At 35.6% G+C, this 24,503-nt stretch overlaps 1 protein-coding gene across 2 annotated transcripts in view; it reads left to right on the top strand.

The window, feature by feature from the left end:
• Positions 1-24,503, top strand: part of LOC135848893 (netrin-3-like) — a 192,162-nt gene that overhangs the window by 115,091 nt on the left and 52,568 nt on the right. For both annotated transcript variants that reach the window (XM_065368975.1, XM_065368976.1), the window contains exon 3: positions 18,877-19,065. In XM_065368975.1, the coding sequence (XP_065225047.1) occupies positions 18,877-19,065 (189 nt within the window). The remainder of the gene's footprint in view (positions 1-18,876; positions 19,066-24,503) is intronic.

The following is a 24,503-nucleotide window of genomic DNA, read 5'->3' as shown; positions in this document are numbered from 1 at the left end:
ATCTTTGCTTATGTTATAACCTTGTACTATGAAAATCCTACTCATATTTGGGCTTTCCCCTTGTCATAAATAAGCTTGGACTTCCTTCAGCATAATTTCCATCATTTTCACAAACAAATTTCCAATTTCTACTTGTACTTATTATATTAGAACGGAGTTGGGACCGGGTATCTTTCATTCTATAAAAAAAGGAATGCTGAAGGATAAAAACACACTAAATTCCAAATTCTTTGAAATTTCATCACTTTTTGATGTTTTTAGGAGTTGATTTCAGTATGTTTTTGATTGTTTAGTTAGGTACATTGAGTCTTCTAATATGTTTTGGTTTTTTGGACTATTTTTATAAAATTTTTCAAAAATTTCATCATCTTTTTTCGCTAATTTTCAATCATTACAAAATAATCTTCATTTTGTGTTTTTATGCCATTTTAACACGTTCAAAACATGTCTTTTTCATCCACTTTTTGTTAAATTTTGTCAAATTTCTGTGATTTTCTCCAACTTTTGAAGATTAATCAATTCTATTAACCGAACTCAATGCTCTTTTTCACTACAATAAGCGATAAAATTTACATGTAAGAAGATGCAAGCGTTCCGTACCAACCCATTTCAATTCCATTATCCGAATTATTCTATTAACCGCGACTACTTTAAGCGGGGACTACTGTACTTCATTTCAACCCTCTCAACGTAGAACAGCCATTCCAGTGAGCTATGATTTCTGTCTCCGGTGTGGTCGAAATTAAATACCTATATTAATTGTATCTACCTATTTGTACAGCTTACCTATAACAAAAGAACCCATTGACTTGTAAAAGAATGTCTCCACGATGCATTATGAGGATTCATAATAATATTAAGTATGTATTATGAAAGCAGCGTGTAAAAGTTGACCGTTGGTAATGCAGCTAGATTTGTACGGTACACGCACGTGAACGTAGCCTCGATCGTCGGAGTGTTTTGTACAAGTCTCTTTCTCCGTCCGGCGTCCATTTCTCTCCATCTCTCTCCTTCGATTATCGTATTATTATTGTACAAATGACCATTGAATATCGACCGTTTACGCCGCCGAGCCAACCGGGCGCGATAACCATCGATGTTGAAAAATTTAATGCGTTAATAATAAATACGAATAGATTAATAATGTACGCTAGATATGACAGCTAACATATTTCCTACAATACTCGAGTCCAAGCCCAATACCTCTACCCCCCTCCCCCCACCGTTTGCTTCTACATATATCGCATCCAAGTCTCTATACATATGAATCCTTGCGAGTCGCCGTCGCATTTTCACGCCTTTTCTCCTTTACTTTGCGTCGCATTGGTCGTCCTCATAGTCGTCGATGTGCTCGCGAGTTAATCGAATTTTTCTCTCGCCGGTACCTTTTTTTCATTTCTATTTATCGTATTTATTTATTTTGTCAGCACGAATCACGAAACTAATAACGATTTGCTGTGTTTGGATCTAAACATGTGGCGATACGCTTATCGAAGTCAAAGGTCGATAAATTAATTATAAAAGCGGAGAATTCATTGGGGTGGAGAGAAAAAGAATTTTTGAAAGTCGAAACGATATGAAAACTACGTTTTGAAACTTTTCGAGCTAATTTTTTGTACGAAAAAAAGTGACAACACTGATTTTTATGATATCACCAAAAAGCTTTTCAAAACCTCTAACTATTGGAAAAGGTTCCATTTTGGTAAATATCGTTATCGAGTAATCCGCGCCATTGGTCATTCCTTCGGAAGGTCTCATAGGAAAAATTTCAAAAAAATCTACGACACGCCCCCCCCCCCTAATACCACTTCTTGGCCAATTGACGTGGAATGACCCAACGTTATCACTATGCAAAATAATTCAAAAAAATTCCATCGATACTTGGTAGAAAGAAATCCTTGATATCATAACATGCTAAACTGTACTCCTGAAAGTCCGACAAAACATTTCTCATGTTTCATTCGTCACTTTTCGGAAATTCTTCGCCTATTTCAACAAACCCCGATTACAGCAACCACTAGGACGTTTCCAATAAACACTCGTGAAACCCAAATCAGCCATTACCCTTACCAAAAAATGCATTACAATGCCAGAGACTATTGAAAAATCGTACACATCGCCAGACCAGACCACGACTGACCCTCTTCGACCCATATCCCTAGGTATTCATCATTTTAGACACATAAACATTCACTACATCAAAGGTTTGTTACCACTGTCCTGTCGCTATAACTAAATGACGACACAACAACACCCGGTACACATAAATAGCTTTCCGGGACACCCTGTACAGCGACGTATAGCACACATGAAAGTACGTATATTGTATAAAGAAGGAAGTAGATATATAAATATTGCGAATGTCCCTTTAAGGGTCATTCGTTTCGAAGTAATATGAACGCCTTGTTTACTATACAAACACATCGCCAACCCCACCCAACCTTACTCCGTCATGTCAAACCGTACGATAAATCTCGCTTAAAGCCAATGGCGAGTTCACAAAGAAGGGGTCGTAAATTGATAAATGCGATATTAGGACTCCTCTTCTTCGGCGAGTCTTCTCCGTCACCAAAATGTGTACCAAGGGTAGAGTCGCACAGAGCATAAGACCATGATGAGGACGCGGAGGATCTCGTGAGTGGAGCTGGAGTGATTTTGTTTGTATATCGAGACGAGCCCGAGAGAGAGAGAAGTTCATTTCGCCAAATAATGACGGGCTAATAAAACTTTTTCCAATTGTTCGACGACGACGATGTTTACATTTGAAAAGAGAAGAAGATGACGGCGACAACAACATCTCTCTCTATCACTTTCATCGACGACGTACCAAGTGTACATATAACTTCACCACCATCTCTCTATAACCGTCGAATTATGAGAAAAGCGCTTCTCGCTTTTTTTCGAAAAAAAAAAGGAAAGTTTTCCTATAAGCTAGAGATCTATCTACCTGAGAAAAATGACGATGTTGACGAGGCACTTCCGTTGGGGAAATTCCCGACCGATGAGACGTATAAACGACAAGCTAGCGCTATTTATTTGATCACGCGTCAACTCGAAATTGAATTTTTATTCTCTCGACGAGTTTACCGGAAAACTTCTTCTGCTCGTCTTCCTGTCGCCTCTCTGGAACTTGGAAAAATAAAACCGAAAAAAAATCGCTACGAACGGTTTGTTGTCGAAGTCGATGCGAAGACGTCACGATGTGTCACCATATTAAAAGTATATCGTATACTTTCTTCGTGTACCCACATAAAACCGAACAAAACGAAAAGTTGGAGATTTTTTTCTAATTAAAAAAGAAAGAAAAAATTTCCACCAAGTTATTTCTAAATATTGAAAACTCGTTAGCCTCGTATATGCGTCGTCGCATCGTCTCTCGTTGGATTTTCTCCGCGAGATAAACTTCGCAAATGGAAGTTCTCGTATTGGATGCTGCGACGTCGTCGTCTCATCTTTGGGAACCGCGAGTAATTTAATTAAAACACGAATCGTGGATTTATAATGCATAAGACGCGATGCCACCATCGTCGACGACGAAACACCGATGAAAAGTTTAACCCTCCAAATTACGTATTAACGGATAAATATTTTTGGCTGGGTCGTCGTCGTCAAAACCGAAGAGAAAACTCACCAGCCACCACAAGAGACATACCGACCGAAATCTAAATTAAAATTACCCAACTCGATGGTCGTCCCGAGCCCAAGACCAGCGATGCTATTTTGTAGCAAAAATACTTAATTATTTCATCTAAAATCTGTCCATATTCGTCTTTTTCCTTCTCATTCAATTTTGACCCCGCCTTTGCGACCTTCGCAAACAAATTTTCAAATTTATAACGAGTTTTATAACAAGCCCAAAAATTTTCGATTTAATTCAAAAGCTACGAACTTTTGGAACAAGGTGAAAGTCCGACATTATAAGTTGTTGCTCGACAAACTTGGAAGCTTTGAGCTTTTGGAACTTGATGATGGTGCAAAAATGTCCGGCTAGTATAGTCTAGTTGTGACATTTAAAATTTGATCAAAATCGGTTCAGCCGTTGCTGAGAAATTCGATTCTTAATGAATTTTGTGCAAAGTCATCCCACGAAAATGACAAAAAGATCAATTTTATTTTTGATTACGCACGAAAGCTATGAACCTCTGGATCATGGTGCAAGTCCAACATTATAGGAATGGTGATGGACTTGTGATACTTTTAAGTTTCATAAAAATTGGTTCAGTCGTTACTCAGAGTAATTATTTTTAAGTGAAAAATGTCGAAAAAAATGTTGTCACTCGATTAACAATTCAGGGTGTCTAACAAAATTTCAAAATGAAAAAAGCACTTAAAAAGGACTTTTAGTAGGACTTTCAGCAGGTCATTTTTCGAGCACTTATGGAATTTTTTGAGGTTGGGGAGGGGGGGGTCAAAATTTTTTTCAAGGTGGGAAGTTCAAAATTTTCATTCAAGTTTTATGATTTTTTTTTTTGAAAATTTAAAACTGGAAAAAGAAAAGCTAACAGGCCGCAAAAGCTTTAGATATTCAGTATTTTGAGAGGTATGAAAACGATGTTTTTTTGTGTAAATAAGTTACTTACCTATATTTTGCTACAAAATCTTGAAATTTAAATGATGATTCAACATCATTCTCAATTCAAAAAAAAAAAAAAGAAAAGAAAAGAAAAAATTCAAACTTGAAAAAGAAAAGCAAACAGACCCGAGTGCAGCAATGCTAAAAGTTTTCAAAATTTCATGTTTTGCTGAGAAGTAAAGAAAAATGTGTAAGGAAGGAGGAGTTTATTTTTCTGATTCAAACTTTGAACATTTTATTGAATTTGAAAAATGAGTCACTCATTTGGAAAAAAGAAAGAGCAAATAGCCCGAGCGAAGTGAGGGCAAAAGCTCACAAAAATGTGTGATTCAAGTTCTAAAAAAGTCGACTAATGAGCCGTTTTCTCGGAAAAAGGGGGAAAAATTGAAAATTTGAAAAAATTATTTTGAAAAAAAAAGGACTTTTGGATAAAATTGTTGAAAAAAAGGACACTAAAAGGACAAAAAGGTGTCATAGGCAAAAAAAAGGACTTTTGTAGGATAAATAGGAGTGTTAGACACCCTGAACATGGAAGCTTTGAACTTTTGAAACACGATTATGGTGACAAAATGCCCGGCTAATAGCTAAGGCCTGACATTTTGAATTTGATCAAAATCAGTTCAAAGGTTCCTGAGAAATTAATTTTTAAATGAGTTTTTGTGCTAATTCACCCAATGCGGATTTTTATCGTACCTAAATTTGTCGGCGCTTAAACTCGAAAACTGTAAAGTTTTGGATTACGGTGATGGTCGTTGATCGTAGAAACGCTAGAGAATTTATGATATTTCAAGTTTCATCAAAACTGGTGCAGTCGTTTTCTTGGTAATGATAATTTTTGATCGATTTTATTTTTTCATGTACGAGTCACTTGTACGAATCGATTGGTTCGCAAATGATTCACAACAAAAGGCAATTCGTTCGCGAATGATTCACAAAAAATGATTCAATTCGTTCGCGAATGATTCACTAAAAATTTTAGTAAATGAATCGATTCGTTCACGAACGAGTCACTTATACGAATCGATTCGTTCGCGAACGAGTCATTTATACGAATCGATTCGTTCGCGAACGAGTCACTTATACGAATCAACTCGTTCGCGAATGATTCACAAACAAGTCACATCGTTAGCGAATGATTCACAAAAAATGATTCAATTCGTTCGTGAATGATTCACCAAAAATTGAGCAAATGAATCGATTCGTTCGCGAACGAGTCACTTATACGAATCGATTCGTTCGCGAACGAGTCACTTATACTAATCGATTCGTTTGCGAACGAGTCACGTATACGAATTAATTCGTTCGCGAATGATTCACAAACAAAAGTCACTTCGTCAGCGAATGATTCACAAAAAATGATTCAATTCGTTCGTGAATGATTCACCAAAAATTGAGCAAATGAATCGATTCGTTCGCGAACGAGTCACTTATACGAATTAATTCGTTCGCGAATGATTCACAAACAAAAGTCAATTTGTTCGTGAATGAGATTCGCCAAAAATTGATTAAATGAATCGATTCGTTCGCGAACGAGTCATTTATCCGAATCGATTCGTTCACGAACGAGTCACTTATACGAATCGATTCGTTCACGAACGAGTCACTTATGCGAATTAATTCGTTCGCGAATGATTCGCAAACAAGAGTCAATTCGTTCGCGAATCACTTGTACGAATCGATTCGTTCACGAACGAGTCTCCGGAGCTACAATTTTTCTCTGAATAATTTTCATCTCGAAATGAAGGTTTCTGCTGAATTCTGTCAAAATCCGCAAACATAAGTATTCCTTCGCGATTCACTTTACTAGATTAGATGAACTTTACAATTTCAGTTCTTTTAGGTAAATCAACGCAATGAAATAGTAAATCGGTTCGCATAAAATGTGTAATTGTATCAGCATGTTTTTTTTTCATGAATTATGTATTTTTAAAATAGTCTACTGATATGCATAACTTATCAATTCAGGTGGCTTCAATTTGAAAATATGTCGTACAAAAAATCACATATTAATCATCACCCAGCAAAATCGTCCAATGATACTTTTTTCAATATGACAGAAATTGGATACGCACCTTTCTGTTGCGCATCGTGCACCAAGTACACGTCAAAGCGACTCGTGCGTAAATAGCCTTTGTTAAAATTACTTTTTATTATATAGTATTTCCGGTCGAAGTCAGGTGAAAATTCAGTGCTGATACAACGAATCGCCGGATATTTATGCAAGTCTGTGTTCCCTGCAGTTAAAGAAATCTCAATGGTCACTTCTAGCACGATAACCTGATCTTTGTTAAAATCGTCAAAACGTTTATTTTGTGCCCTGGCAATAGCGCATATGCAAAGATTCTTGGACAATTTATCGGGTTTCAGATTGTTGCCGATGCCTGCCCATGCCAGTCTGATAAAATTCTGTACTGCGAGAATAAATGAAATGATTTAGTGGCTAACGAAAATTGATACCTACACTGATTACCACCAAGTACATAATATGATAAAGATAAAAAAACTGACTCACCATAAACCATGAATGATTTTTCCGACAAAAGTTGCTCTCGTCTCTCGTCTACCAGTGTTCTTGAATTTGGGTTTGAATCGGTTTTTACTTTGGAACAAAGATCATCCAAGTCCGCTACAACTAAATTAGTTATCAAAGAAATCTGCAAAATTATTCGCAAATTCACTCGCATACTAGATTTTTTCATTGTTACTAGTCTGAAAAAACCCTTGATATGTACTTGATTATTGTCCTACGTATAGAGAAACACTGAAACATGAAAAATCCCATAAATTGGAAATTGAGCTAAAAATGGTATCATTTTGTACGTCCTTGAATTATCAAATGGAATGATTGGAAATGGAAACACATGTCTTAATCTATGTGTACGCGTAGTTACGACCATATGGATGGTATTGATGAAAAATTATTTTCGAAAATCATAATTATATTGTTTACGTGTGGCGTTGCTTTTTCAAGTGTAGATACCTACGTAGAAAGCAACGTTAAAAGAGTGCAGAAATTTTTTCGTTCAAATAAAAAATTATTTCTCAAAAGCAAATGTGAAAAATTTTAAGGTAGAAATTGAAAAATTATATGTATTCTTATCGAGTAGAAAACGTACGTTCGAAATTGAACTGAAAGGATGCTAAAATTATTCGAATCACGAATTATCAGAGACGTAGCCAAGAGGGAGGGGGAGGGGGTTCGCGCTTCTAAAATTTAGCTATTAAAATTTCTCCACTGCACATGAATAATACGAAGGCAAAAAAATCCTGTTAGAAATTTGTCTGAAACCAACCTTCCAAATCTGAATTTTACCATTTGGAGCCATTATGGAGTCTTCAGCGCGATTTTTGATTTGTCCAGAATTTTAAAATTTTTTCAGATGGATTGGAAATTAATTTGAGCAGCTAAAAATCAAGTTGTGACCTACTCTCATCCTGATTGACGAGCTCATCCGTGTTCAGTTCGATTTCCAGGCAAACATCTCAGCAACGTTTTTTTAACCAAAACATTTTTGAAATTTTTTTTAAAAATTCCAGAATTTTAAAATTCTTCCAGAAGACTTGGAAATTAATTTGGGCAGCTAAAAATCGAGTCGTGACCTATTCTTGACCATTCAGTTCGATTACCAGGCAAATATTTCATGGTGTTTTCTTCATCAGAATCACACAAAAAAAATGAAAAAAATCAAACGTTTTACATTTTATAATAATTTGACGTTTTGTTTTTAACCTACCACCCATCGGTGTATGCGTAAAAATACAAAATTTGAAAAAAAAAACAAGTTGGACCTCTCTCGAAACATCACCTCTCCCCCTCTTCCCCTTTTGCTACGCTCTGGCTACACCTCTGCGAATTATCATTTGGCGATTCGAATCAGTCAGAATCATTAGATCCTAAGTATTGCTTTAAAAATGTTTCGAGTCACGCCCACTCCAGATTTTTGGCAACCATTTGCAAGAATGTGATACTTTTTTACAATTTTTTCCAAAAAAAAAAAATGAGACCATTTTGTAACTTTTTGGAAAGTTTTGCTAAAAAGGCTAGATTTTGGCAATTTCTGGCCAAAAAAAAGAAAATTTTGAGCAACTTTTTGGAAAAAAGTGATTTCTTTCAGATTTTTTTTGTATAAAAATAAAACTTACACTTTTGTAAATTATTTCTTTTGCTAATACGTATTATAAACAATAAGTACCAAGACCTACCTAGTATTTTTTTTTCAAAAAAATGGGTAATATTTTTTAAAAATGCATTTTTTTCGAAAAATAACCAAATACGAACCCTACGATTGCCTTTTATTTGTTTTTTCAAAATCTAGTACTTACACAAAAAATAGCAAATTAGTCGGGAAATTTTTCATGAATTTTTAGAAAAATTGCAAGATCTTTCATCTAGATAATTCCAAAAAAAAAAAACTTCCTACACAAAATCTCACTCAAAACGAGACTCCAATTTTCAAATTTATTCAAAGAATTAGCCAGATAATGAACGCAGGCAGGTTCATTTTTTTTTTTACTGACGGCGACGCGTACGTAGATAACTTTGAACCTATAGCTCAGTTGCCAATAAAAGCTAAATCGTCGGACGAACACGAGAAAAAAAAAAGTAATTGACCTAAAATCAAGAGCACATATACATTTAGAAAAAAGCTGGAGTCGTTACGGAAGTGATACGACGTATACGTGTGTTTTTTTCCACCACCTACTCCCCTTATACCCTCTCTACACTTCTGCAGACTCTGTTGAATATATGTAATGTATTTTTGGTTACGATCGAATGAAAGAAACATACTCGTATACTATTCACAGCTCATTCGACTGTTTGTAGTATAAATGAACACAGCTGAGGGTCGATCATCGACCCACTACACCTACAAAAGATTCCGTCCATTGCAAATGGGGCAAAAATGGGCAAGAAGAAAAATAAAAACAAGGACCAAATATAGGTACCAACATAAACACGAGTTCCACGTTAGGGAATTCATTCCCATTCCGTTTAGGTTTAGGTACATACGTTAATGGGCCCTGTTTATAAGGTGTCGGATACTCATGTCCCATTCTTCCTCTTCCTGCTGCCCAAATTAAAACATATCGCGAAATAAAACGAAGAAAATTGCACACATTTGCGGTATACTTAGCACATAGTAGTATGGTATAAAGTCTAAATATATGTAACGGTAATGGAAAGATTGTATTGTTATTTTCATCGTCTCGTCGGGTCGTAATCGCACACGGCCTCGCGGTAAAAGCAAAGAACAAAACGAACAGGTGTGAGACTATTGGACCGGGAGGTGTAGTAATTTTAGCAGAACGCGCGTTATTTAAAGAGATTTTCATTTCAGTATTACAATTTACGTAGCTAGAACTACCTGCTTGGCCTATACATTTCGAAATGAAATGATTCTGTGAAAAGCGTTCGTTCCATTTTGGAAATTTTCACCAGGATAAAATTACGAATAAATGGGTAGGAGAGATAGAGGAAAGCACGAGCCACAATACGGATGCTGGAAAAATTTCAACGATTTGGTCTGGAAGCTATTAGCAAGTAGACTGAGCATTTTATAGTTCGAGGGTCGTCTGGAAAACTATGCCCATCCGCGAAAACAGTAGTTCCATGAATCTTCATTACAATGCAATTGCGGTTTTCGCAAAAATGGGTCGGCGAAGGAAGGGGCAGGCGTCTGAACATCTCAGCAGCGGTATTGCGGTACTTACGAAATCTTTACTGACTAAAAAGTCGTCGATCTTAATGAGTTGAAGTGGTGCCATAGGAACAAATTGGTAAAGAGGATACGTAATTATTTTCAATTTCAAAAAACTTTGGAAAACACTTTTACGATTTTTTTTCTCAATAATTCTCACTTCGTTAAAGTATCCAAAGCATTGTTATTTTTCCCTGCCCTTCATTATTTGAATCGAGCCCCCCCCCCACCTCCTCATTCTTTCCACAGAAAATGAAAAGCAAAATAACAAAAAAAAACTTGATTAAAAAAATCAAAAAATTAATGAATACTTATCCGAACACACCGACCCGGAGTAAGAGGCATTGAAGAGTCGAGTATTCGAAAAATGATCCAATATTTAAAACTAAGAACCCTCGAATCCCCACAAGTGCACCCCCCCTAGTTATATTTACGATTTTTTGGTATGTTCACCATGTTTGAGAGCACCACCACACTACTTTTGAATTTTTTCTCAATTTTCACCAAAATTGAGACTTTTGGGTCCCTAAAAGCTCAGGGAATCGCATTTTAAAAATTAATTTGTTGCTAACAAAAAAAAATGTATTTTCACTACAATTTTGTCGAATTTTTAAATGACATCTTCTAAATTCGGAGTTCATTATTGAAATCTGAGATTCCATACGCAAACTTGAAAATTTTAATTTCTTCAATTTTAATTTTCAATTTTGAATTTTGATCCAATTTTTTATCCTTATTAAAGCTCCTTAGACAGATCCGTTCAAAGTTCAACAAATTTTAAAATACATAAAAGCCATTCAAAGTTGGACAGTTTTGTGGGTAATCGAAGCTTATAGGTACCTGTTTGAAAATTATGGCCCATATTCATGTACACGAAAAAGAGGAAGTTGTAAATTTTTTTAGAGAAATCGAATGACTTGACTCCATTTTTGGTTCGAGTTTGTGTCTATTAAAAAAAAAACCCAGAGGAATGAAAATTTGTAAATTAAATATTCCGAAAATTCCATAGAAAATTGAATCAATTCTTCAAATTCAACAGAAAGTTGATAGAACTGGCACAGAACTCATTGAAAAGCACGAAAAATTGATGAAGGATTTTAGGAAACGAAAACGATTATTTAAATGCAACAACAGTTGTCCAAAAACCTAAAATTTTATGAAAAAAAAGTAAAATCAAGAGTTGAAATCATTGAAATTTAAATAAAACTTCATAATATTGTGAAAATTGCATACTTAAGTAGAGAAGTAATAGCGAAATATCCAAAAGAATCAATAGAAAATGTAATCACAAAAATCGCTGAAAATATCTAAAATTTTCGAAAAATCAGCAGAGAAATACTAAAAGTTTGTCAAATGTAGCAAAAAAAAGTCACAAAATATCTATAATAAGGCACAACATCACTTAAAATTATCAAAAAATTGCTAAAATTGACACGAAAAAATTTTAAAAATGAAAAAAAAATAAAAATTTTCTGATAGGGTAAATGTGCCTAAGTTCGCGCACCTAATTTTCAAACAGTCACTACTCTTTATAGCCTAAGAAAATTAGCCAAAAAAAGGGGGTCATAGGGAAACGCTGCCGTACAAGCTGAATTTTGGTATACTAGCCCATTTTTGTGCCCAGAACACGAATCCGTGGAGTCCCCACCTGTCCCTAGCGAGCTTCTCCCCCAATTGTGGATTTTAGCCCCCCAAATGAGGTTTTTCGCCCCTATGTCCTCAAATTAAGGTCCTAGCCCAAAAACGGGGTCTATAAAAGTTGTTCTAAATCAAATTTCCTGTCAGATGAGCTATGAACCAACTTCGTCCCCCTAAGGGGGGTGGACCTGTAGTCAATAATAAGAAAATTAACATTGAAGGGGGAACACGCGGGGGCAAGCTGAATTTTGGTATACTGGCCTTTTTTTGTACCCTGAACACGAATCCGTGGAGTCCTCACCTCTTACAAGTGAGCTTTCCCCCAATTGTGGATTTTAGCCCCCCAAATGAGGATTTTTAGATGTTTTCCCCCCCTACCGCGACAAATTGCGGTCCTAGCCCAAAAACGAGGTATAGAAGTTGTTCTACGTCAAATTTCCGATCAGATGACCTATGAACCAACTTCGTCCCCCCAAGGGGGGTGGACCTAGACTCAATCAAATTTTTAAATATGAGTCATAATTAGCAAGAAATATGTACTTTACATCAGTTTTGACCTCACAAAAGCGTAGGAAAATAAATTATGACCTCAAATTATTCGAGTGGGGTTGCCCTGAACACCCCCTACCCATTATTTCACACCTATCATAACTCATATTCAAAAACCCCCTACATTTGATTGGGTCTAGCTCCACCCCCCTTGGGGGGACGAAGTTGGTTCGTAGGTCATCTGATCGGAAATTTGACGTAGAACAACTTCTATACCTCGTTTTTGGGCTAGGACCGCAATTTGTCGCGGTAGGGGGGGAAAACATCTAAAAATCCTCATTTGGGGGGCTAAAATCCACAATTGGGGGAAAGCTCACTTGTAAGAGGTGAGGACTCCACGGATTCGTGTTCAGGGTACAAAAAAAGGCCAGTATACCAAAATTCAGCTTGCCCCCGCGTGTTCCCCCCTTCAATGTTAATTTTCTTATTATTGACTACAGGTCCACCCCCCTTAGGGGGACGAAGTTGGTTCATAGCTCATCTGACAGGAAATTTGATTTAGAACAACTTTTATAGACCCCCGTTTTTGGGCTAGGACCTTAATTTGAGGACATAGGGGCGAAAAACCTCATTTGGGGGGCTAAAATCCACAATTGGGGGAGAAGCTCGCTAGGGACAGGTGGGGACTCCACGGATTCGTGTTCTGGGCACAAAAATGGGCTAGTATACCAAAATTCAGCTTGTACGGCAGCGTTTCCCTATTCAATGCTAATTTTCTTAGGCTATTATGAAAAGGAACTAGAATATTGAAATTTGTACAGAAGGTTTTTCAAATTTGACTATGATTTGCGCCCGAAATAAAATTTTTAATCGATTTAGTTTTTGATATTTTGACCAAAAACTAAAAAAAGTCAAATGCGCAAACTTAGGCATATGCCTTCCTAAGATTGCGCATTCACCTTCCTAAGATTGTGCACCAGTGAAAACCATAGAAATTCGTCAATATTGTTTGATTTATGATGAAAGTAAACAAAATGTCTCACATGAACGTGCATTTGAAACTTCTGAGTGAACCACACTGGAAATGCGCTCATATCTGGTATTTCCAGCATTACACCCGGTGCATATTCGAATGTACCGATTAGTAGTTATCAGTAGAACCATGGGGGGTAAAAACTGTATCTGAATGTCCGTTGCAATATGACCGCGAATGTCCCAAAAAGTGTATCTGAATGTCCGTTTGGGTTTTTGCGCTTACAGGGGTTTCTAAAGTAGGTCTAGGTACATCTGTTGAATATAATGTAGTTCAAAAAATTTTTCTTGGCAAATATTTCGCATTAATTAATAATTATGCTAAATTGTAGAAAGATATCATTCCTGAAACCAGGGAAATATTTTGTTAGGCAGTGGTGCCAATTTTTAAATAATTTTTGTCAATTTCAAAAATTTGAAAAAATAGTTGAAAACTTACCTACCTGTGAAATTGTTTTGATTTTTGAAATTGGAAAAGAACATTTAGGTTTATGTTTTGAAAATTTGGAGATTATTACAATGAATCGTACTAACCTATAGGCAAATGTTAAATATCAGAGAAAAGGTATACCTAATAGTCATGAAATGATCTACTCGTAATTGTAAGATCAAGAAAGATATTTTAGAATTTTCTTCAGTTCTCAATCAAGATTATAGGCACATACGTTTTAAACAATTTTTTTTCCATCCCTCCCCCTCTTCTTGGACTATAAGAACATTTCAGCTTTAGCCTGAGGAATTTCATATTTTGTGTGATTTTACGTTGGATTTGAAAAATATGAGTGGAGATTACTTTGGCTAAAACATTGAGGTATGTCCAAATTCTTGAGAGGGAGAAACAAAAGCAGGCGATAAAGGTCAAGAAAATCAAAATCAACTTTTTAGAGCAATTCGGAGAAGAGAAACCTCACAAATCGACTTGGAAGGCTTGAAAATTTGCATGTGCGTTTTGAGGGGGTCCTTGATATGCCTTTTAAGGGTTTAGACTTTTCAGCTGTAAAAAAGTAAATTTTTGTGCCTTCTCTATGGTTTTTAGCCTGATTTTTCTGAAGTAAAAATGCAATAAGGCTTAGGCTATACAGTCGATCATAATTCCAGGATTGGGAGTGGGGACTCTCATAAATCTATTTTGGGGTTTCATGAGCCCATCTTCATCGACCTTACGCTTATATAGGCATTTTTATGCTACATGCAAGGTATGTAGTTGTACTTTTCATTGGGTTCCATATTCGTCAAAACCCAGATGTTTGGGAATCCCTAGTCATACAAGGTTTTTTTCACTTCGGACATTCGGATACACCTTTTGGGACATTGGCGGTTATTTTGCTTCGGACATTCGGATACAGTTTTTACCCCCTGTGGTTCTATTGTATTCTACTAATCGGTACATTCGAATATGCGGCCATTACACCCATTTCTCCCTAGCTTTTGACAAGGAGTAAACTCGATATACGTATATAAGGTGTCATTTCATTCAAATGAATTGAATTCTTAATGAAAATTTCGAAAAGTATCATTATTAGTCTAGAAAAGTAGCAAAAAATAAAAATCGCAATCTTACGCACGGGGGTGTTTTTTTAAAAAATTGAAAAATTGAAACCTAATTAAAGCAGAAAACACTTAATATGTATATGTGCTTGTTATAATCCCCAGACAATGACAAATCTAAAAATAGCTTATTTAGATTTCTACTGCCATTTCCATAAAAATTGTCGTGTGCCACTCTTACTGGAAAAGTTATAAAAAAATTTGAAAAAAAAGTTTTTCGCTTGTCAGTTGGCAACACTTGGTGCTACCATCACCAAAAATCGTTAAGTATGGTCATTTTGATTTTTCTTTCAAGTAAAGGCGGTATCAAATGTTGTAACTCTCACTGGTTCTGAGAAATCGTTACTGCGCAATCTTAGGAAGCGCGCAAACTTAGGCACATTTACCCTACATATTTATGAAAATTGAAAGTTTTTCGAAATGTAGCAAAAATCATATGTACAAAATGTAACTTGAAATATCAGAAAAACAGTTAATTTGACATTTTTCAACTGTAAAAAATGAAACAGTTCACAATATTGAAATATGTACTGGGAAACTAAGGAAAAATTTCCAGAAAAATGTAAGAAACGAGAAGCAGGTTTTTTGTAGAGGAACGCAGGAGAACGCAGTCCCTCCAAAGGAAAGTTCAAAAATATCGAATAATTGCCATAAAAACTGAAAAAATGATAGAATTTGTGATGATAGGATCTCCGATTAATTAAAAGAATTAAAAGTTCGAAAAAAAAGTTCACTTTAAAAGTTTATTGTCGGAAATAAATTCACAACAGTATAAAAGATATTCGCGAACAAGTATAGGTACAACTTGAAATCACAAATTTTGATAAAAGATAACACTAGGTAGGTACTAGTAAAATACTTAAGATAGTAAAGTAAGAAGCTGAAGTTGAACTCGGAGAGAACTCCAAGTGAACTGAATATTTAGCATACAGAGAGCTGAGTATTTATTGGGAAAAGGTTGCATTGTGAAATATGGAATTTTACATTTGGAAGCCACTGCACTTTTTATGAAGTGGATTCCAAAGGAGAACCTTACTGGTTGCTTGTTTTTTGGTATAGGAAGGTATAGGATGGATTCAAGAAGCCACTAACGTTTTTATAGAAATCAACGGATGTACATTTTTAACAAGCAGCTCATTGAAACTTTGCGAGCCGCTTGTTTTTCTAAGTAGGAAGAAAACATTGGAAAAAAGTGGCAACACAGTAAACTCAGTTTATGATGGAAAGGTGTGGAAAAGGTATGGGATGGTTTTATAAGAGGCCGCTCTTTCTTATACATAGTTTGAAAGTATTTAAAAGAAGTGATAAAACCGAAACGAAGTAATACATATTTTACAGATGGGGTAAAATTATAAAGAAGTGCAAATACCAATACGGACGATTTTTTCGTCATTACAAATTAAAAAAAAACAATTTTGGTAAATTTTTAAACAAATTTTGAATTTTTTTTAGGTCAAAATTATCCAAGTACAAAATGTATCAAGGTTGCCACATTTGAAATTGTTTAAGAGTAAGGGTGCCTAATATGGACTGACGCCCAATCTTGGTGGTCATTAGCACTACCTGGTAGGAATAAGCTTGATCTGATATATTTTGCACAGAAAAACACAATGAGACCAAAATCAACTCCCTAAACCCAAAATTCGTAATTCTAGAGGGAAAAACGAAATTGAGAACGTCAAAAATTTTTTCATGTGTTTTGAAAATTCGGCTTCTCGAAAAATTTTCCGGGGACACCCTATAATGTTTTTTATTAGGTATTGTTATTAAGAAGTGGTGAAGTTTTTTAAATCATCAAGACAACCTAGAAATTATTCAAAGTACATATACTTACAATTTTTCAAAGTTCAAAGTTGTGGGGTAGCCTAATATGGACTGGTGTACATTTGTTGGATTAGACAATTTCACCTTAGTGTTTTCATCGCTCTTGGGTGATGCATGGTCGTGAACAAAACGCAGTCCATATTAGGGACCCAAAATTCATTTTTTGATTTTTGACATTTTTCAGAAAACGATATTTTTGACACACTTAAAATTTCTCAAAAATGTTGAGGCTTTGGAATATGAAACTAGATAGATGTAGGTACATTTTGAGCTATCAGCCAAGTTTTTAATCAAAAACAAAAACCTGTCCATATTAGGCGCCCTTACCCTTAATTATGGAACATTATTGCTTGAAGGAAAGAAAGTGATACACAGTGGTGGCGTGGGGGGGGGGTGTATGAAAAAGTGAAAATCAGGGACTTGCAACTTCAATTTAGCGTCCCCTCAAGGAAGAAAATACAAAAAAAAAGGCCTTCGAGAACTAAAATCAACAAACGACGAGAAACTGGCACAGTAATGACACAGACCACTATTTAAAACATGTGCATTGAAGATTATACTCATATAAAAAATGAACAAAACATTTTTTTTGGGTACCTGGAATTTTTCAAAAATTTCTCAAGACTTTAGAATGGCTTGAAACCATTTTCATTGGACTCAGCTTTACTTTGAAGTATCTTTCCCTAAAGAAATTATTGGAAATTTCAATGCGTCTTTTTTCGTCCCCTTTTTTCTGTGTAATAAATGATCATACCCTACAAAAAATTAAGATTTTTGCAATCAAAATGTTTTCACTGCTTTCTCAACAAAAAATGTTCAAATTCTCCTCTTTGGAATGAAACATGGATTACCTGATAATTTCGATATGGAAAAATAAAATTCATTCTCAATGCACTATTTTACCTTACCAAATTCCAACTTCCTCATTTTCAAAATTTTTTCTCCTTTTACAGTCGTTCAACCTCTTGAAAACACATTCCTCCTAATGACAAAGTCCCTCTCACTCACAATAGGTACGTACCCACTTACCCAGCGATACCAATAATATGTTCTTCTATCGAGTCGAGATACAGCCAATCGTACAAAAACTCATCTTAATTCTTAATCATCTATACGCCGTTACAATGTACTGTACAGCTTTAATTAATCTACTGATGGGAAAGAACAGACCCTCAAAACCTATACAACTTACCACGTTCACCAATTAACTCTTTACCGTACAAAGTCAGCTCCCTTTATCCTCGTGCTCGTCCTCGCATCATCATCGCCAGTACCTATACGATACGTATAACTTTCCATGTCATTTTACATGCCTTCGTGGCTTCTTCGTGGCGTGGGCAGAAATGAATTCAACACTCTCGGGCTTTCATCCCTGCCTTTCTCTCGTCGTTTATGGTACCTACATCTTATATCATCATCTCTAATCAATCACATCGGCGACACGGACCAATCAGTCGAGTCGGCGAGCTTTCGCCACTGCATCCAACAGAGACACGAGCAGGAACCAATTACTCGACCGAACGAACAATTAAACGACCAAGAGACCGTCGTCGCTCGTTGAAATCCCATGTAGCACACCACTATAAATGTAGATACATGTTACCATTAATTCCATAGTGTAAAGAAAAATAACCCATCCATCAAAATCAAACCACGACATTCTAAACTTGACCATACGACTGACTATATTCTTGCAGAGAAGAGCCGACACACGACACACGTGTGTGACTATAGGAAATTCAAAAAGCTGCTCTCGTGAACATTTTGCTCATTCTCTTTCATTCAGATTACTTTTTCATATTGGCTCTGTCTGTTATCGTTCGTGAACTTTTTTTCGCGTTTTATTTAAAGCGAATCCTTAACGATTATCTGTTGATGAATGGTTCATAAATAATTCTCATTTTTAAAAATTTCAAGTCTTTCATGAACAGTTGAGATTTTACCTCAGACAAATTACTACATACTACTTCATACATATGTACCTACTATAATTTTATTGCATTTTCTAGCTATAGCACATGATACTCGTACCTACCTATTTACTCATTTTTTTCTCTCTGCTTTTTTTTACAGCCTGCAATTGTAATCAACATGCCAGAAAGTGCCGTTTCAACATGGATCTGTACAAGTTATCTGGTCGGGTCAGCGGCGGAGTATGTTTGAATTGTCGACACTATACGGCCGGTCGTTACTGTCATTATTGCAAAGAAGGATACTACAGAGATCCAGATAAGCCGATTACCCATCGTAAAGCTTGCAAAGGTACGTAACGCTAATTCGTATCTACAATACCAATAATAATGTACCTATTTCTTCGACACCTATTTCACTTACCATACAATATCGACTCGCGATACGATACAATAATCGACAATTTCCATATCTTTTGTTCCTCGGTCGGTGTGTTTTTTAAATTGAGCGCCGAGAGTGCTCGAGAGGTATGAAAAGAGTATAAGTAAGGAGCTCGAGGCCGATATATGAATTCTAGAAGAACTATCGTATTTCTTCCCTCGTCTTGTTTCACGTTCAGCACTAAGACACCACAATACAGGTGATGAGTACTCACTTAATGCAAAAGTATCGATCTATCTCTGCAGTACCACTATCCAACACTCCACATAGTATACGATTATTTCCACTCGTATTTGCATAGTGTACGACGCTCTGCAGCGATAGAATACTCGTAAGGTGCGACTTAGGTACTCTTACCAAAGAGCGAAGGGGATATTCTTCTTGATAGGTCTTCATTCTTTAATCGCGTATCTGCGCCATTATACCGCTACATTAAGCAACATTCACTCGTGCAAGATACCTATATACTTACGTTAGACCTACCTACGCATGTGGTACTATACACAATGCACATTATACTGGCATTTGATATGTACCTACTCGTGCCTCAGGTGATACATATGAAGTGCTCACACTTGAAATAATATCTACACGAGCTGCTGCTGTAGCTAAGGTACGAGTATATTTTACATGCGTGAAAGAGAATCACTCGAGGTGACCAACTCAGATTTTAACTAAAATTGCATCATTTGGAAAGAATTGTACAGATTTATCTACTTTGAGATATTTTTCTACCGAATTTTCGATCGCAAGATTTATTCAAAATTTTCTACCTCCAAATCAATTTTTCATAGGAATTTAATTAGCTGATTTTTCGAAGAATTTTCGATTGTCAGAATACCTAGGAGATATCGAAATCAATTTTCCTAAAGTTTTTCATCTGCAGATTTCTTGAATAAATTTTTAATCTCGAAACCGATTTTCCCAAAGTTCGTCACCTGCAGGCTGCAAATTGTTTTAGAATTTTTGAGATCTTTTTTCTGTAGAGTTTTTGATCGCAAGATTTCTTCAGAATTTTTCATCACCAGAATATTTGATCTCGAGATCCCTTTCTTCAAAGTTCATGATCCAATGTTTTTTTTTTTTTTTTGACGGAATTTTGATATCAATATCAAATCAATTAGGCTATTTCTTCAAAATTTTTTCATGTCAATTTTTTTTGAGAATTTTCGATGTCCAGAATTCTTGACCTTGAAGATCTTTCTCTCCAGGGTTTTTAATCACAAGATTTCTTCAGAATTTTTGACAGCCAACATTTTTGATCTCGAGATCAACTTTTTCAAAGTCTTTCATCAGCAGATAAAAAAGCAACTTGACTTGTGCAACCGTAACAATTTAAAATAGTAGGTAACCAAAATAAAACTAAAAACGTCAAAATTGCCAAAAAAATACGTTTTTAACCATTGTCAATCATTTGAAAAAAAATCAAATATTCTAATTTTTTTTTCAAAAATTGCCCAAAAGTGCCAAAATTGAAAAAAAAGCCTAGCTTTGCATTTTTGATATAATCGTCAAAGTCTCATTTCTTCGACAAAAATTGCAAAAAAGTATCACTATTTTGCCAATTATTTCCAAAAAGTCTTGCTTTTTGCCAAAAATACAAAAAATCTTGTTTTCTACCAAATTGCTAAAAATGGAAAAAATTGCAAAAAAATCTTACTTTTTGTCTTGCTAAAAATTGCTAAAAAGTTTCACTGTTTTCTTAAAGTTACTCACTCAAAATTGTCGCTTTTTTAACAAAAATTCCAAAAAGTCGCGATTTTTCCAAAAAAATTGCTAAACAAGTTCTTGGCTAGCGTTATAATTGTCAAAATTTTTTTTTTCGTTAGAAATTGGCAAAAATTCTCACTTTAATGTTAAAAAAAGATGAAAATTCACACTTTTAATGCCAAAAATTGTCAAATACATCAAAATAGCTTCATTTTTTTGACAGAAATTTAGAAAATATATCATTTTTGCCAGTAATTGTCAAGAAGTCATGCCTTTTTATTTTTTTTCAAAAAGTTGATTGGGCCAACATTTAAAAAAAATGAATTTTTGACAATTTAAAAAAACGTAGGTACTCTTTTCAAGTAACTAACCATAAAGTAATCGAGTAGAGGCCTTATTTAAATCGTGAGATCAATTTTCCCAACATTTTTCACCTGAAAAATTTCTAATTTTTGGTTTCTAGAATAATTTTCCATCTCAAGACCAATTTTTCCAAAGCCTACATCAGCAGATTTTTGAATGAATTTCTGATCTCAACATCATTGTTCTCTGAAGTTTTTCATCAGCAAATTTTCTCAAAATTTTCGATGGCCGAAAATCTTGAACTTGAAGTCTTTTCTTCAAAAATTCTGATTTCTGAGCATACGATTTCTTCGTGATTTTTGATTGCCAAAATTTTTTATCCGACTTGAGATCAATTTTTCAAAAGTTCTCACCGCAAACTTTTTTCAGGATTTTCGATGGTAAGAATATTAGTTTGCAAGATCAATTAGTTTGCAAGATCAATTTTCTCAAAGTTTTACTTACATTAGCAGTTTTTTTTTTAGATTTTTTGATGGCCCTAATTTGTTATCAAGAGATCAATTATTCCAAAGTTTTTTAGGTATCTAGCCTATCTACCTACAGATTTTCTATGAATTAATTAATAATGGCCGGAATGAGAATTTTTGATAATACGATTTTTCAGATTTTTTGATTTTTGAGATTAGTTTTTTAGGTACCTAATAATGTAGTTTTTCATCAGTAGATTTTCCAAGAAATTTCACTGGCCAGAATTTCCGATCTTGAGATATTTTTCTTCAGGCCTCTTGGCTATAATTTCTGTTTGTTAGAATACTTATTCAATCTCAAGAGCATTTTCTCTAAAGTTCATGATCTTGTGAGTTTTCGGATCTCGAGATTAATTTTTTCAAAGTTTTTTCTAGAATTTTTGATGTTGGGATCTGTTCCTCCAAAGATTTGATCACGAGATTTCTTCAGAATTTTTGATCGCCAAAACATCTGATCTCGATCGAGATCATTTTCTCTGAAGTTTATGATCCAATGATTTTCCAGATTTTTTTCCACCAAGATAAAGTCGTTGTTTTCTCTCCCACGATCACATCAATAATTCTCACATTAGAAACACAATTCAAATACAAAAACGCAAAACAACACCAATAAAACTTCCAAACACGACCAATTTTCTCAATTCCCTCGAATACTCGTATTTTCATACTCGAGCAAAACATCGTGTAATTCTATCGTACATCTGCACAAAGATCGTACCCGCAAAACAACCCTCGACTCTCACAGCTTATTCTCAAGACGAAACCTAATTGCAAACCCCCTACCAACAGCAACACCACCCCTCAAACTTTGTAAACTTCACGCAGACCAAAATTAAAACCGCAATCCGTAAACTTGACACTGTTCGTCGGCTCATTTCTTGGCTTTCTCTTCATTTTCAACTCTTTCTAATACTGTAGCGTACAAGCACAACATGGAGGAGGAAAAATGAAGATACTGACCATCGTACACGCAATATAATTTAAACCGCATTACACTTCAAAATACGTTCCTCGTAGTACTCGTACATAAATTTTACGAAATAATTCACATTAAGGACATCTTTTCTCTCGCTTTTGGTCGGCTTGACGAACCAAACTTCAACTGTATCGAATTCTTCTCGAATTTCCACAGCATTCCTATATTTATAGTGTGTAGGAACACTTACTTATACTCGTACCCGTTTTAAAAGTATAATTATTATGATCGCGATTAAGAGGTTAGAAATTCCACATTTAGGTAATAACATTTTCAAAATGTTATAAGGACACATCAAACATCGACTAACAGGGCAATAAGTATAAGACAACCTTCTCACGTCAAATGTCGGAAAATATTACATACGCAGGTATTACACCCAATCCCAAATACTACATAATTACACGGATAATGTACCACTTATGAGTATGAGTATACTTTACGTGGCTCCTGAAACGCCTCCATTGTATTTAAATGTTGAAATTCGGCCTACAAAGCCGGTAATCGAGAGCCACAGGGTGTTTGGTAGAGATATACTGGAGAATGTATACGAGTAGGTTACCCTTCTTTCTAGTCAGTTCGATCGTTACCAATGCATTTCATTGAAAATGAAAACGTTATCTCAATAGCAAGATTTCTCAACACCGCCGAAGCCATAAATAAAACCGAGATACCTGAAGATTATTTCATCGATAGAATAAAAAATCATAAAGATTGAAATGAAATGTTTTTAGATTTTGGTCACCTACAGATTTAAATTTCATCATTTTTGAACGAAAGAGGAAGGAGAAGGGCGATGAAAACTGAAAAGTTATGTTAGGTTAGGGGACAATTTCGGTTCAACTAAGCACAGGGAAAGAAGTTACCCTTTGAAAGGGGATAGCAATTATTCACGAAAAATTGGCCAACTCTACTGGCAAACTTCATAGAATGGAGTCAAAATTCACGAATCACTCCAAAAATTGCACAAAACATCCCTTCCTCTTCCATATCTTCCTAGATAAAATTTAGCTCAGTATACCGTAGGGTCATTTCACGTCAATTCGATCAAGTTGTGGTAAGGGGGGAGGGTCGTCGATTTTTTTTTTGTGGAAAGACCTTCCGAAGGGGATTGACCAATGGCCCAAATTGCAGCCCTCTAACCCTTTTTAAAGGCTGCTAGGGGGTGGTGTCAAAGTTTTCAGTGAATGTAAAATATCATCCATTTCAGCGGTGGATTGTGGTAGAGTAAGTAAGATTCAGTGTTTACTACTACACTGGCACCCCACGTTGGGCGCCAATGTAGTGGTAAACACTGAATTTGACTTACTCTTCCACAATGGGTTGGAGTAAGCTGGCATCCACCGCACCAACCCTCCTAGTACAAACCTAGTCAGGGATTTACCACAGTCACACTCTATCAACAGTAAACAAGACAACACAATATTCCTTTCAATGGTTTATTGCACAATGCTCAATTACAATTGATAACATCCGTCCATGCCATGCACAGGACTACAAACTTATACATTTTACACTTAAAAGATACTTATTCCTAGAGGAGCGACCGTCAGAAAACTGTGAGGCGGACATAGCCCTCTGTGTCAGTTATCATCAGTTCTGGTGGAACTATCTGTCCAGAGCGTGCTGCTACACAGTGCTACCTCCAACTGAGGGCATAAAGTTCCCTGCCATGCCGAGTAATTGCGGTTCCAGGGACAAAACTAAGGGGGGATGTGGGGTGTAACACCCCCCCCCCCCGTCATTATAGATAGTAGGCAAATACCAACTTTGCCGAGATTTGCCAACTTTGCTGAGACTGGACAAAGTCAATAAGTTTTGAAAATTTTTAG

This window comes from Planococcus citri, chromosome 5 (assembly GCF_950023065.1).
Source record: "Planococcus citri chromosome 5, ihPlaCitr1.1, whole genome shotgun sequence".
Taxonomy (NCBI): Eukaryota; Metazoa; Arthropoda; class Insecta; order Hemiptera; family Pseudococcidae; genus Planococcus; species Planococcus citri.
This window is presented reverse-complemented; position numbering and strand designations above follow the sequence as displayed.